This window comes from Nomascus leucogenys, chromosome 9 (genome assembly GCF_006542625.1).
Source record: "Nomascus leucogenys isolate Asia chromosome 9, Asia_NLE_v1, whole genome shotgun sequence".
NCBI classification, from domain to species: Eukaryota; Metazoa; Chordata; class Mammalia; order Primates; family Hylobatidae; genus Nomascus; species Nomascus leucogenys.
Window position 1 is genome coordinate 28,395,436 of NC_044389.1, and position 15,867 is coordinate 28,411,302.

General features: G+C 33.9%; 1 protein-coding gene across 1 annotated transcript in view; it reads right to left on the reverse strand.

Moving 5' to 3' along the window:
- PLA2G4A (phospholipase A2 group IVA) overlaps positions 1–15,867 on the reverse strand; it is a 168,331-nt gene that overhangs the window by 15,747 nt on the left and 136,717 nt on the right. Inside the window, exon 15 of the mRNA XM_003264476.3 lies at positions 7,901–8,085. Coding sequence (XP_003264524.1) covers positions 7,901–8,085 — 185 coding nt within the window. The remainder of the gene's footprint in view (positions 1–7,900; positions 8,086–15,867) is intronic.

Below are 15,867 nucleotides of genomic sequence, written 5' to 3' on the forward strand. Positions count from 1 at the left end.
GCCCTGTGAATACGACCTTATTTGGGGAAAGACTCTTTGCAAATGTAATTTAATTAAGGATTTTGAGATTAGATCATCTTGGATTATGTAGGTGGGCCCTGAATTCAATGACAATTATTATTATATGAGATACAAGAGAAGACATGCACACAAAAGAAAAGGCCATACAAAAATGAAGGCAGAGATTGGAGAGATGCAACCACAGGGCGAGCAATGCCTGGAACCACCAAAAGCTGGAAAAGGCAAGGAAGGAGTCTACTGTGGAGGCTTTAGAGAGACGACATCCCTGTTGATGCCTTAATTTCAACTTCTGCCCTCCAAAACTGTGAGAGAATATATTTCTGTTGTTGTAAGTCAGCATGTTTGGGGTAATTTATTACAGAAGCTCCAGGAAACTAGTACAAGAGGTAAAATTGAAAGTACTACATTAAATGCTGTGCACTTTCCTTCACCAGCCATTGTGGATTGGTGCCCACAAAGCTAATGCTTGGAGTGATTTGGCTGTGATGTGGGCCAACCTAAGCATTATAAGTGAATAATATGTGGAGATTCTAAAACAGGTCATGCCCTCGTTTCAACAAATAAATCAGGTGATTGTGGAAAAATACAGATACTTTTTCCTTTATTAGCGGGTTTAAATGGAATTCTGACCCTAAATGAAATATAGGCAGATCAGTTTAATTTAGATACATTACTTCCATCATTTTTGAAGACAGTCTCATTTCGAATTTTCCTTTCTTCTTTCTTCCCTCTCTTCTTCCCTCATTTCCTCTTTCTCTCTTTCCTTGAATAATTTTTAAGAGAATAAACCCATTGTTCTGGCTTCTTGTCATTAAGCGTTTAAATGAACACTGAAAAACTGAGCCAGATTTATGTCCAATGTATGGCAACACAATATAACTTAATTTATGGTATAATAACTAAAATCTATTACTCTCTCTAAAAGTTAGTAAGATAAAGGGGAAAATAATTTTAAGTAGTAAACTCTGAATTCTTCTATATTCCTTGCTTTCTTGCTCCCCAATAAAACCCAAAGTCCATTCATTTTCCCCTAAATTCACAGCCTGTTGATTTTGCACGCTTGGGTATGAAGACTTTGGCTTATTCTCATGACCAACAATCAATCTTATTGATTGTCTTTGGATGAGCTCTAATGGTACACTAAATTTACATATTATACATCTAAGATATTAAATGGTTAACAAAAAGAAACTTGACAAAATGAAACACAATGCTGCTTTTGTTAGATAAATTAATAGTAATAATATTTAGAATCATGAACTCTTTATATTGGACTACTACTAGGGTGTATGCTAACTAATCTAAATAAATTAATGTCACTTACACTGACGTCATTAACTTTCAAGGCCAGTTACAACAGAGATACAACATAAATTGTGGTTGCTTTTATCAAAAGACATTATCTCCATCTTTCTATATCTTCTTGACAAAATATGACATTTAACTAAATGAAGTGCTAGAATTTTCTGCAAATGTGAAATAAAGTCAATAGTTCTAATCTTTTGCCCAGCATTTATGCCCTAATATTTTGTGAAAGGCAGTATCCATATTTCAGTCTCAAAAATAGGACATTATTCACTATTTAATTACCTTAATAAAATCATATTGCATATATCCAATTATTACATTAGGGATTCTCCCCTCCTATCAAAAGAACTTTATGTAGACTCCTCACAAATTTTCAAATCTTGTTATGTTATATATAAAACAAATCTTCTACTTTAGTATTGATAGTATAACATTTTTATCAATTTAACAATTCTACTTTGGCAATCTTCTAGACTAATTTAGGAATACATACTTTGATAACAGCACTTACAGGTTTAAAGTACTCTTAATATTCCAAGTCAGCCTGAAAAGATTATTTTGTTTACTTTGACCTTGTTGAAGTACATACCTAGAGACAAGAAAAACTACATTATGTGTAATATATTGCAATTTACTTTACATTAAATCTCTGAAAATATAATTCATTATTTCAAGAATGGTAGGTTTCATGTTATGCTAAATAAATAATAAAAGGAAGTATATAAATTTGGAGAAAGGCACGGGAAGAAAAGAACTGACAAAATGATTTTAAAACACATCTAAGAGAATGCACAGGTAGAAATGCCTATATGTACTACAGAAGGAGTGATTGGAGATATGCTTTTTATCATAGTAAGCATATAATAAAGCTACAGTTATTAAAATGCAGTATGGTACTGACATAAGAATTGCAAGATTGTCAGATGGATGAATGGAATGCAAGGGATTTAAAAAAACATATCCTTGTGCCCCATAATAATCATATAGTATATGATATAATAAGCATAACAAAATAATGCCAAAAAAGTCTATGGGGGATTGTGTTATTACAAATGCAATGTATTCAAAAAGATTAATGAGTTAAATATATTTAGAGGAATAATATAAAAATTAAAATATCAATCCATATTTAACTGATATTGGTAAGAATGAATTTCAAGAATATACTACCAAAAGCAATCTACAGATCCAATGCAATCCCTATCAAAATACCAGTGACATTCTTTACAGAAATAGAAAAAAATCCTAAAATTTATATGGAACCACAAAAGATCCCAAATAACCAAAGCAATCCTGAGCAGAAAGAACAAAGCTGGAGGCATCACATTACCTTACTTAAAATTATACTACAAAGCTACAGTAACAAAACAGCATGATACTAGCACAAAAATGGACATATAGACCAATGAAACAGAATAGAGAACCCAGAAATAAATCCACCCATTGCAGTTCAATTCATTTGCCACAAAGTAGCCCAGAATATACACTCAGGAAGGGATAGTCCCTTCAATAAATGGTTCTGGGAAAGCTGAATAACCACATGCAGAAAAATGAAACTAGACTGCTATCTCTTGACATATATAAAAATCAAACCAAAATCAATTAAAGACTAACATCTAAGTCCTAAAACTAGAAAACTACTAGAATAAAACATTGGGAAAACACTCCAGGACACTGATCTGGGCAAAGATTTCTTGAATAAGACCTCAGATGCACGGCAACCAAAACAAAAATGAACAAATAGGATCACATCAAACTAAAAAGCTTCTGTACAGCAAAAGAAATAATCAGCAAAGAAAAGAGGACTACAGAAATGGAGAAAATATTTGCAGACTATCCATCTGACAAGGGATTAATACACAGAATATATAAGATCAAATAACTCAATAGGAAAAACAATCGGATTTTAAAATGGGCAAAAGATCTGAATAGATATTTCTCAAAAGAGGACATACAAATGCCTAACAGGAATATGAAAAAATGATTAACATCACTAATCCTCAAAGAAATACAAATTAAAACTACAATAAGATTCAACCTTACCCCAGTTAAAATGGCTTTTATCCAAAAGATAGGAAATAACAAATGTTGATGAGGATGTGGAGAAAGGGGAACCCTCCTGCGTGGTTGCTTGGAATGTAAATTAGTACAGGCACCACAGAAAACAGTATGGAGGTTCCTACAAAAACTAAAAATAAAACTACCATATGATCCAGTAATCCCACTACTGTGTATATATCCAAAAGAAAGGAAAATCAGTATATTGAAGAGATATCTGTACTCCCATGCTGATTGCAGCACTATTCACAACAGCCAAAATATGGAATCAATGTAAGCATCGATCAACAAATGAATGAATAAAGAAAATGTGATACCTATATGCTATAGAATATTATTCAGACATAAAAAAATAGCGAAATCGTGTCATTTGTAATAACATGACAGGAACTAGAACTAGAGGACATTATGTTAAGTTAAATAATCCAGGCGCAGAAAGACTAATATTACATGTTCTTACTCACATGTGGAACTAAAAACAGTTGAGTTAATGGAAATAGAAAGAATAATGATGGTTACCATCTGCTGGGAAGGCTAGTGGAAAGGGGAAATAAAGAGTGAATGGAAAATTGGTACAAAAATACTGTAAGATAAAAGGAATAAGATCTAGCATTCAGTAGCACAATTGGGTAACTATAGTTAACAATAATTTATTATATATTTCAAAATAACTAAAAGAATGGAATTGGAATGTTACTAACACGAAGTGGTGATAAATGCTTGAGGGGATGGATATCCCAATTACCCTAATTGATCATTCCACATGTGACTGTATCAAATTTGACATGTACCCCATACATATGTACAAGTATTCTGCATCCATAAATAATTAAAAATAAAAATTTAAAAAACTAATATAAAAAGAGAAAATATAGTGAACAAAATTTTAAAAATTATAAGAAAGAATAAAAACAATGGAAGAAGCTCCTACATAAATATTTGAAATAATAAAATCATCAGCAACAAAAGTCCCAATACAAATGACATATTAGGTCATATTTGCAAAAATAAAACAAACTTTAATATTCTTAAGACATAAAAAGAATGTTTATTAATAGGAACATCTCAAATAATCCAATTAAAAGTAGTTTAAAAACATCAATATATAATAAGCATGACAAACCATTCAGTCTCACAAAGGAAGAAAACTGAAGCATAAATGTGAGGGTTTTTTCCCTATTATATTGTATAAAATTGTTTTTACTTTGTCTTTAATATTTTTTCCTGCCAGCAAAGGCATGTAAAACAGAGAATCACATATATAATTAGATATAGTAATGTAAACAGGTGAAGCTTCTCTAGAAATCAATCTGAAAATATTTACTAAAAGTCATAAAATGATACACATCTAGAAACCAACCGAAATAAATAATTAAAATGTGATTAAAGATTCATGTGCAAGGATAATGATTACAGAAAAAGGTGGCAAGATAGCAATAATCTAAAAGTTGAAAATAGAGCATTGTTAAATAAATTCTCACATATCTGTATACAGAGATCGTATATATTTTTATTTTATTTTATAAACATATATCTCTTTTATATTTCTTGTATTATATGTCTTTATAATTATGTTTTTTAAATATTTAATGGCATGAAAAAATGCTCATAATACAGTTGTAAGTAGAAAGAAACAGAATGCAAAACTACATGACCCTGGTATAGACACACACACACACACACACACACACACACATACACACACACACACACATACACCCCGCAAAAAGAGACTAGAAGAAAATACCGAAATATTAACAGCTGTTGTCTGGAAGTACTGCATTTATAAACCAAATGTTCATACGTTTTACAAGTATATATTCTTAATCACAAATAATGAGTCAACATTTAAAAATTACTGCAAAGTATGATGATTCTTTTTAAAGGTACAAAGTGATATTCCAAAACCTCCTCCAACTCATTAAAGTGGTGGAGCCCTGATTCACATATAAAATGATGGCTTTGACATTTTATACCCCCACTGGTGAAATGAATAATACAGTGTCTTCCACCACTAGAACCAGCTTCTAAGCTATCATCTTAGAGTCATCCATTGAAACCCACCTCCCCATTGTTTCTCATAGGTCATCAAATTCATAGTCATCCACTCCGGTGCAGTAATACTTCATTATCCTATGCTTGGATTACAATACAGTTCTCTTAATGTTAATTCCTTGCCTTCCATTCTCCAACTCATCCTACTTTCCATTGTCAGATTGATCATCCTAAAATTCCAATTTCATGAAGTCATTTGTCTGCTGAAATCCTCCACTGATTCTCCATTTCCTATTGTCCTATCTTAAACTCTCTCCTTAAGCCTTTCTAAGGGAGCTGAATATCTGTTACTTCTAATCAGATCACTCCAGCCCCTTAGATGTGCTCATTGCCATCTCTGTGCTGTTTTCACCCTATTTCATTTATTACCCTGTTCATTAATTCCAGTATGCACCAATCTATTCTTATATTTATCCCCTATAATACACATACTTATATAAACTTATATTAATGACTATTTAATAGTAAGTTTCTCAATTCCGCTCCAAGTGGCTCTTGTGAATAAAAGTCTTTGCCCCAAAAAACCAAAATGTTATGAGAGATCAGGAACTGTATTTTCCCACTAACTGCTGCACACAGCACACTGCACAGAAAAGAGTTCATGAACAGTGTGCACAAAGGAGGCAGCTGGTAAAGGGTAAGAAATTCTCATTCTGTAGCTTTGGAGTCTTGTCCCATCTCACCATTTCTTAACTAGCACTTCCCTAGCCAGGTCGTGGGCTGTGCTCATTCCACATATTATTTAATTTGTTGATAAGATTTTATCTCATTGATACTTGTTTCTTTGTCTGAATACCTTTACTCCCCAAAAATAGATAAAGTATGAGAGCACTTTGAACATGTAAGGTTTTCTATATATTTAAGAGTTATTATAATAACCATTATTGGTCTTGAGAGCAGTTTAATCATCATATGATAGAGAAAAAAACAGATATGCTGTCAGAGGACCTGGGCTATCACTGATTCCACCTGGTTGGGAGATCATGAACTGTTCCATTTAATCGTTATGAATTGCCACTTCTTAATCTATAAAATCAAAATAATAACTCCTTCTTTCTCATAGCATTTCATTTATTCACCTACAAAAAAATCCTACGTACTCATATTTTGGCCAGCGCCTAAATGACAATTAGGACCAAATGATTAAAACAAAATAAACACAGACAAAGAACAGAGTTCTAGTCACAAGGAGTTCACAGACAGTGAAAGCAATATATATGTAAGCAAAAACATACAATATACTATGATAATTGCTGTATTAGAAGAATTGACTGAGTCCTATGCACTTTAGCCATATGTGTGGAAGTCAAGAAAGATAACACTTGAGCTGTGTCTAAAGAATGTTTTGAGTATTCCAGGCACAGGGAACAAAGCATATTTATTTGAGGGTGAGGCCAAAGTGCGGCCCAGCAATCTTTCCATATTGCCACATTCAGAAGCTTTTCTCTTTTCTTCAGAGGCGGACTTTTAATTGCCCCACATGCCTGACTCCACTACCTCCATATTTTTATCCTCACAAATTAACCTTGACTCCTAATTCCTATAAAACTTCGAAGTCATCACATGAATACTTCCTTAACTTCCTTTTTCCATACCTAATGATAAATCTTCGTCTGCTGCCATTTTCCCCCAGCGTGGACATTTCAATACTGTTCCCCACTTGTGTCCTTGATTCCTTTCCCACTTCCCATCCCTACATCCTTCCCAGAGTTGGGACTTCATCCTATATCTCATCTCTCCTCTCTTCAGTAATACCTTCTTCATTAACGACTCCTAGCCATCAGTATGTAAACATGCTTGTCTCTTCTATTAACAACCCGCCCCCGACCACCCACACACACAGTTTTCCTCTTCCCCACATCCTCTTACAGATACAGTCCATCTCTTTCCCTGCACAATCTACAGAAATGTCTCCTTTTTTTTTTTTTTTTTTTTGACTTCCACTCATCCCTCAAACCACTCTGGTCTGATTTCTGCCCTCACAGCCCTATTGAAACTGGCCTTGTCCAGTTCACCAAAAAACCTCCTTGTTGTTACATATCTTCAGTTTTCATAACACTACACACTTCTTTTGTTCTCTTTTCCCCTTGATAGCATTCTTTAAAGTACTATTTATGTCCACTTCTCTTCTCAGGGTGTACCCTCTCCATTCATGGTTTTAATGATCATTTACTTGCTAACTCCCAAATCTCAGCCTCATTTCCTTTCTAAACTTCAGACCCACTGTATTGTTCTTGTCCTGCTCAGGACTCTGACCTTTATTGAGCTCATTAGAATCATTTAAAAGTTTCTTTAAGCTGGAGACTGATTGAATCATCTTTGCGTTTTAGAACTATTACTCATAAAGATGTAGAAAATACATTAAAGGAATAAAAACTGGAGTCAAAGGGACTAAGAGATCTATAAGGCAAGCAAGAGAATGTGGTAGAGAATGGAATGCTATATTAGGTATCCTTACCTTGAACGGAGGACTGGAGTCACTTGGCCTTGCAGAAAAGTCAAAGGAGATTATGAGATCAACCCCTCTCTGAGGTCTCAGTATCAAGGGATATGGCAGGTTAAATGTGAGCCCACTGTCCACTACATGAATCTTTTTACTTTTGACATCCAGAGGCTCATATATTCGCTCAAATTCATCAGGATCTTAAAAACATAAAAGAAAAATAAGAATGAATTAAATGGTCATTCATCAGTATTTATCATCTAAAAATGTTGATTTCAAATTTGAAAGAATTTCGTATGATCAGGCCCTCAGGCTTTGGAGACAAATAGAGCTGGGCATGGAACCAACTTTAGCAATTGTAATTATTACCTTTAAGTCTTGGTTTCTTCATCTGTAACATCAGGATAAAAGTAATTATCAAATACAGTTGCTGTGAGGATTTATAGGGACAATGCATGGAAAGCACTTAGCTCAGGTCCTGGTATTAACTCTAAGCTATGATCACTTTAATAGTATTATCTTACATTACGCAGGTCTTTACAGGTTTCTAAATGTTTCCTCATGCATAATCTTGTTTAATTCTTATAACTGACAGGTGAGGCAGAGGACATCTGTAAATGGAGGGTGAAGCCAATGAAGAGTCATCTCGAAGGTGGCATAGCTGGGAGGTGGCAGACTCTGTATGGTTCGCAGGCTGCCTCTCTTGAGGGTGAGTGTGCATTGTGCCACAAGGTGGGAGTTCAAGGAAATCATCCAGCCAACACACCAGCAAATATATGTTGGCTACTACCATTCAGATATGATTCCAGATGCTGAACAAGATAGATATATGCTCTGCTCTGATAGAGCTCATATTGCGAGTACACCGCCAATAAGTAAATAAATGTATTAAGAGGGCAATTCATAAAGTGATAAATGCAAGGAAGAAAATGATCAAGGACACTATAACAAGGAGTAGCTTCAGGTAGATGGTCAGAGGAGATGCCTCTGAGAAGAAAACCTTACACTGAAATAAGAATAATGATATGGAACAGGCCATCTAAAGATTGGGAGGGTGGGATCCAGAAGTTACCAGGGAGAGGGAGGAGCTAGAGCAAGGGTCCCAAGGCAGAATCAGGCTGGGTGTGTTTGCAGACAGCAAGGAGCCTGCAGTCTGAGGACAGTATGGGAGGAGAACAGATAAGATGGCAAGGGGTCTGAAGAAAAAGAGGACCTAGAGCTCATTAATTTTATAAAATTAATACTGATAACACACTACTCTTCACATGTATGTGTGGTGCTCCTAATTCACTTGCCAGGAAAATAAAACATGACCAGAATTGAACTGGTTTGAATAGAACTGGATAAAATGCGATGCAGCTGTTGTGCTCTGTTCCCTTGTCCACACTCTTGTGTCCTCCTGCTGTTAGCAAGAAGGCTGGCAAAACCCAAGAGGGAGGCCTATGATAGTAGAATGAAGTGAAAATGGTCACACCAGATATGAATAAGGATCTCTGACTTCATACCTGTGTACATACATACACACATGCCCAGCACACAGTAGAAACCTAGAATATGTTAGTTTCCCTCCATATGTTTCTAAGTAAAAATAATACTATAATTCTCCTATAGTCAGTTTTACTTATTACATTTTAAGAGCATGAAATCAAAAAGGAAAGCAAATCTTTAAATTCTTCCTGCCCAATTAAATCCATAATCCTCATTATAAATAAAGGTTGAAGTAAAAACACCAATGAGACAGTCATAATATTTTATTCAGCGTAAAGTGAAAAAATAAGACTTTGGCATAGTTATTAATACTTTAAAGAAACATTAATATCCTTCTAACGTTCTACAGTTAACAAAGTCATGTTTCCTCACAACTATTAAAAATTCCCATTTCTAAAATACTGAATAACAAATAAATGTTACAAATGCTTACTAGCGATGCTTATAAATAAAGAAGAATAAATTTTATGGCTGAGGCAATTCATATTGCCCAGAATAGGTGAAGCAAAGAGGAAATTTGTGAGTGATGGTCTTGAATAAAACCAAATGTGCTAAAAATAAAGCTGTTTTTAAAGAGAGCAATAAGGTAATATGGCTAAATAATAAAGGCTAGCTGTGTCCAAAGCTAACTTATAGGGCAATAAGGAGAGAGAAGAGAAATAGTTCTTTAAATAATTATCTGTAGATCAATTCTGTTTTCTTAATAAGTATTTACACACAGTAGTGAGAATGCACTTTGCCACCAACCAAGATACTAGACTATCTATCACAGAACCTGGAATGTAAAGATGTAAGACTGAAATATATAAAGAGACTGTCGAGCCCAATTTTAATATTTATTCCTCTGAAATTTTTAGTTTAACGATTACATATGTGAACATCTTAAAGGTAAAAATAGTGAGTCTTTGGCTTAAATTCATTTTTAAATATTTTACTAAAAAGTTATAATTCATTAGTTGGTTACTCACATTTCTCCTAATGGTGACTTCATTTATACTGAGTCTATTACGTATCAGAAATTTCATATATAAGATTTATTATTCTTATACGACTCTTACAAAGGAGACAGCCATTTTAAAGATAAGGAAATAATCTTACAAAGGAGGTAGCCATTTTAAAGATAAGGGAACTGAGGCTCACAGAGGTAAAATAAATTGTCTATTTTCAAACAGATAGTGAGAGTCAAGATTCCAAGCCAGGTTCACAAGGTCTAAGCCCTAAGCATGGTGTCACACTATTACTTTAGAAAGTGGCATGAGTAAGAGGGCTTGAAATGAATAATATAAAAATAATAACTACAAAGTGGCTGGGCGCGGTGGCTCACACCTGTAATGCCAGCACTGCGGGAGGCCAAGGCAGGCGGATCACGAGGTCAGGAGATCGAGACCATCCTGGCTAACACGGTGAAACACCGTCTCTACTAAAAACACAAAAATTTAGCCGGGCGTGGTGGCGGGCGCCTGTCGTCCCAGCTACTCTGAGGCTGAGGCAGGAGAATGGCGTGAACCCGGGAGGCGGAGCTTGCAGTGAGCAGAGATCCAGCCGCTGCACTGAAGCCTGGGCGACAGAGCAAGACTCCGTCTCAAAAATAAATAAATAAAAATAAAATAACTACAAACTATAGAGTTTATCAGCACATAATCCTATCAATTATTAAAACCACATTAATATGTGTATTTTATCGCAATTGAACCTAACATGTAAAAACACAATAATGGGAGCACAGTAGTCCCTACTTACTTGGGGGGATATGTTCCAAGACACCCCAGTGGATGTGTGAAACTGTGCATAGTACAAATCTCTACATATACTATGCTTTTTCTTACACATGCATACCCATGATAAAGGTTAATCTATAAATTAGGCACAGTAAGAGATTAACAACAGTAAAAATAAAAGAGAACAATTATAACATTATGTCAGCATCACTACTCTTACACTTTGTGGCCATTATTAAGTAGGAAAAAAAAAGGTTACTTCAATACAGACATTGTGATACTGTGACAGTCAATCTGGTTAACTGAGATGGCCACTGAGTCACTAATGGGCAGGTAGCATATGCAGCCTGGACAGAGAGATGATTTGCATCTCAGGAGGAAAGGCATGAGAGCTCATCATGCCACTCAGAATGGCATGCAATTTAAAACTCTGAATTATTTATTTCTGGAATTTTTATTTTTTTCAAACTGTGGTTGACAGCAGGTGACTGTGGGTAACTAAAACTGAGGAAACTGAAACCTTGAATAAGGGAGGAAGGATTACTGTAATTTTACATGCAATGATTTTCCCTAATCTAATGAAAGTATAAATATAATTCATAAAATTATTTTGGCTTCATAAACTCAGTTTAAAAAAAAATTAGCTCAAAGTGTAACCAAAAACATAATTTCTCTCATATTCTGTTTGGTTTGCTCGTTATCATCAGTAAACTGGTAGCATCCTTTTATCCTTTCTTAAATCCAAGAGTGAGGGCATTTGAGAGGAAAATCATGTGGACCGATTCCCAGCTTTAGTTTGTAGCTAAACACCATTGTTCCCACCTTCAAGATAAACTGATGGTAAGTAGTGTTCCTTTTATTGTTTTACTTTATTTTTAAAACAATTTTTATTTTGTAGACAAATAGTAATTGTGTATATTTATGGGGTAAAATGTGATGTTTCATTGCATGCATACATTGTGGAACAATCAAATCAAGCTAATTAACACATTCATAACATCAAAATATGTATCACTTCTTTGTGGTAAGAACATCTAAATCCTCTCTTTTAGCTATTTGAAATATACATTATTATTAACTGCAGGCACCATGCTGTGCAATAGATACCCAGCACTTATTCCTCCTCTCTCACTGAAACTTTCTACCCTTTGAGCAAGGTTGCCTCTTTCTCCATCTACTGCCTCCTCCCCAAATCCCCCCCCGCCCCCAGCTTCTGGTAATCCTCATCCTATTTTCTACTTCTGAGTTCAACTTTTTTAGATTACACATAACAGTGAGATCATGTAGTGTTTGTCTCATTTCATTTAGTATAATATCCACTAAGTTCATCCATGTTGCAAAAAACAAAAAAAACAAGCCAAACCAGTAAGTAGTGTTTCCTAACTGTGTTGCAAAAAGCATAGTTATGCAAGATATAAACTGATGTCTCATATACAAAATAAAAGTGCCATGATTAAATAAGGTCATGTCTTAAGAAAGACAAAATTCAACAACTTAAAGTACTAGCCAATTACATTGCGCATTCCCTATTCTCCTTCCTATGGCTCCCACGAACAGCACTTTATATGAAAATGCTAATCAATCCTCCAAATGACACTATAACATGGGTACCATTGTTATTTTTATTTTATAAGTAAATTGAGGCTTATGCTACCTGACTGCCTAAGATTGCCTGCTAATAAAGGGTCCAACTGAGATTCAAATATAAGCTAGTCTCCTTTTAAAGTACTATCCTCAAGCAGCTTTAAGTAGGACTTAAACTCAGTAGAGTATCTCATTGTATTTGAAGAAGGAGATCGAGTTGTAAATGTTCCCAAATTTATTTGAACTTAAACCCGATTTACTGTATAACATCTACTAAAATGTCATAGAGTATTGGATAAATGCCACTATGGAAAAATATCCTCCTATAATTTAAAACATACAAGGTTTCTAAACTTGTGAATGAATTAATGTGGTTGTGGAAACATAACTGTTTTAGAATTATGTAACATTTCCTTAAAGCAGGTCAGTTTTGGATATTTGTAATGACCATTTTATAAATACATCACATAGATTCAATGTATAAATATTTGGATGTCTGTGTTTTGAACTCTAGCCTAAATTAACTCATGTCTTTATTTCTTATTTCCAGATGGTGTGTCACAGTAAGTAGGATAAACACAAAAGTAAACAGGAAAGAGGTCATATGACTAATAAAAAGCTCTCCAAAATTTGTTTCTACAGGTACACAACTATTTTGCAGTAAACACATGAGGGGAATTTTCTCATATTATAATTTCTTCTGTTTACAAAATACAGTCTACAAGGTTAAGTAGTAGGCACAAAAATAGCGCACTTTTACTGATCTTAGGTTGAGAGATTGCTTTAATTCTAAAACACCCACATTTTAATTTATATAAACAAAATCATCACAGTTAAACAAATGTAACATTTTTCCGACCTAATATCTAGATTAGATAAAAATCTTTTTTTTTGGCACGGGGGTTGCAAAATTTAAAAAGAAATGTGCTTAATTAATGTTTTAAATAAGTTGTGGCTAAAAGTTTTAGTTGGCATTCTTTAAAAGAGGAATTTTAAGGAAGACCTTATGAACCAAAATGATCACAATTTGTGATAAATGTTTTAACTTTTCATTCCAAACATATGATTATTCTAAAAATTGGAAACAACCAGAGGGAGGTAAACCAGATCTATCTTTGTAAGGACTCTTTCTGAAAAAGCACTAGTTCATTCAGTAAATTCAGTCTAAAATGAAATTATTTTTAGCAATGTTGGCCTGTAAACATAAAGTTGAATGAATCTGTGAACTGACTGAACTGACTAAATTTTTTAATGAAATCAATACCCCATATACATTTTTTCAACTGAATACATAAAAATGAAAAAAAAGTAATTTAAATGAAATACACACAATGAAATAAAATGTAAAGTTCTTCCCAAACATCATTAATTTAAAATAATTTTAGCTTAGAATATTTTCAGGTATCTCAAAAAAATTGGTTTATATAATGCCATATTTGGGGATGACTGATAGTTTATATTTCCTTATGTTATTTTGTGAAAACTGTCTATAACTCTTCTTTCAAAGGGCACTAAATGAAGAAAGGAGTCGACAAGGTGGTGTACAACTATTATTCTCCAAATGTGAACACCCACAATCAACTCATATTCTTTTTTTTTTTTTTTTTTTTTTTGAGATGGAGTCTGGCTCTGTTGCCCAGGCTGGAGTGCAGAACCAAGCACATTATAAGTACTCAGTAAACCTAAGTGAATGAAAGTGTGAAAAAAAGACAGAAGGAAGATGAAAATTCCTCCTCTCTCACTGAAACTTTCTAAAATAATTTAAAGGAAGAGGCATACATCCTAAAGTTGCCAAATTTAGCTAAAAAAATACAGGATGCCTGGTTTAATTTGAATTTCAGATAATCAACAAATAATTATTTAGTGTACGTCTTAAATACTGCAAGAATTGTATATAAATTATTCATATACATATTTAAAATTCAAATCTAACTGGGTATTCTGTATTTTATCTGATAACTCCAACACCACCAAATCTACATAAAATATTGCAAAACTACCAGGAAGTTGTTAAAATGTGGAGTGTAGACCTCATGCTGTGAAAACTACATAAGGAGCTGGTGCAATCCAAGTAATAATGTAAAACAAATAGAATAAAGTATACACAAAGAAAACTTCCATTTTTACATAAGCAAGTGGATGACTAAGAAAACCAAGGGCTAAGGGGAATGGTGTGTGGCCAGGGGAAAGGCTTGGAAGCAATGTCAAGAAACCTGTGTCCCAATCTCAGCTCTGTTGAGAAATTTTAGGCAAAGATGACAGAATTATCTGCTTTGATCTTCGCTTTCTATAGAGTAAAATAACTGAAGATTATATATCGACATGCTCTATGAATTTGTAGTTTTTTTAAGCTCATCATCATTAATCTATAAAGCATACGTTTCTAGAAGAGACATATTTAATTGGTATTGAGATGGCAATAAGCATAGTTACGTGACTAAACAAGAAAAATAATGTCACTGAATGTATGGTTAAGTGTATTTTTATTTTGGATGAATTTAAAAAGAGATATTGACTTTATAACAATTAGAATTTCATTATAGTTAATATAATCGTTAATATGCTATATAACGTAGTGAATCCTGTTGGGATTACCAGTATATAATTAGACATACCTCATATCCTAGAGTTTGATGCCACAAACATAACACAAAATATAATGAGTTTGCACTAATCTTGTTTAAACAACGGGGGTCATTTTTGCTTCTGCAATACCTTTTAAGGGGTCAAGCAACAAACAGAAACAACAATACCAAAACAACAACAAAATCCAAAGCTATATCCTAAATTTCACAAGTATGTTCTAGGTATGATGCGTAAACAAAAGGCAGTAAAAAATTTTTTGGAAATATCCTATTTAAGTTTTTACTTCATCTAATCAAAATGTCCTTAGACATAAATGATTGAGGAATGACATTTGGACATTAAGGAAAAGATGATGGTGTGGTGAAATACAAAAATTTAAGATAACAGAATTATCACCAAAAAATTATTGTGTATTGATTGGTCACCAAAGCAAATTTAACTTTAAATCTATAACAGGCATGGAACTGAAGACCAAAGGGAATTATTCTTGAGGATCTGGCTAAGTGACAAACCTGAAAGTGACAAGGTTCTTGCTGGGCAGGTTTAAGAAAGTTACCTAACCTTTCTGAGAACTGGAGAGACAGTTCCAATAGCCTAGTGAATACT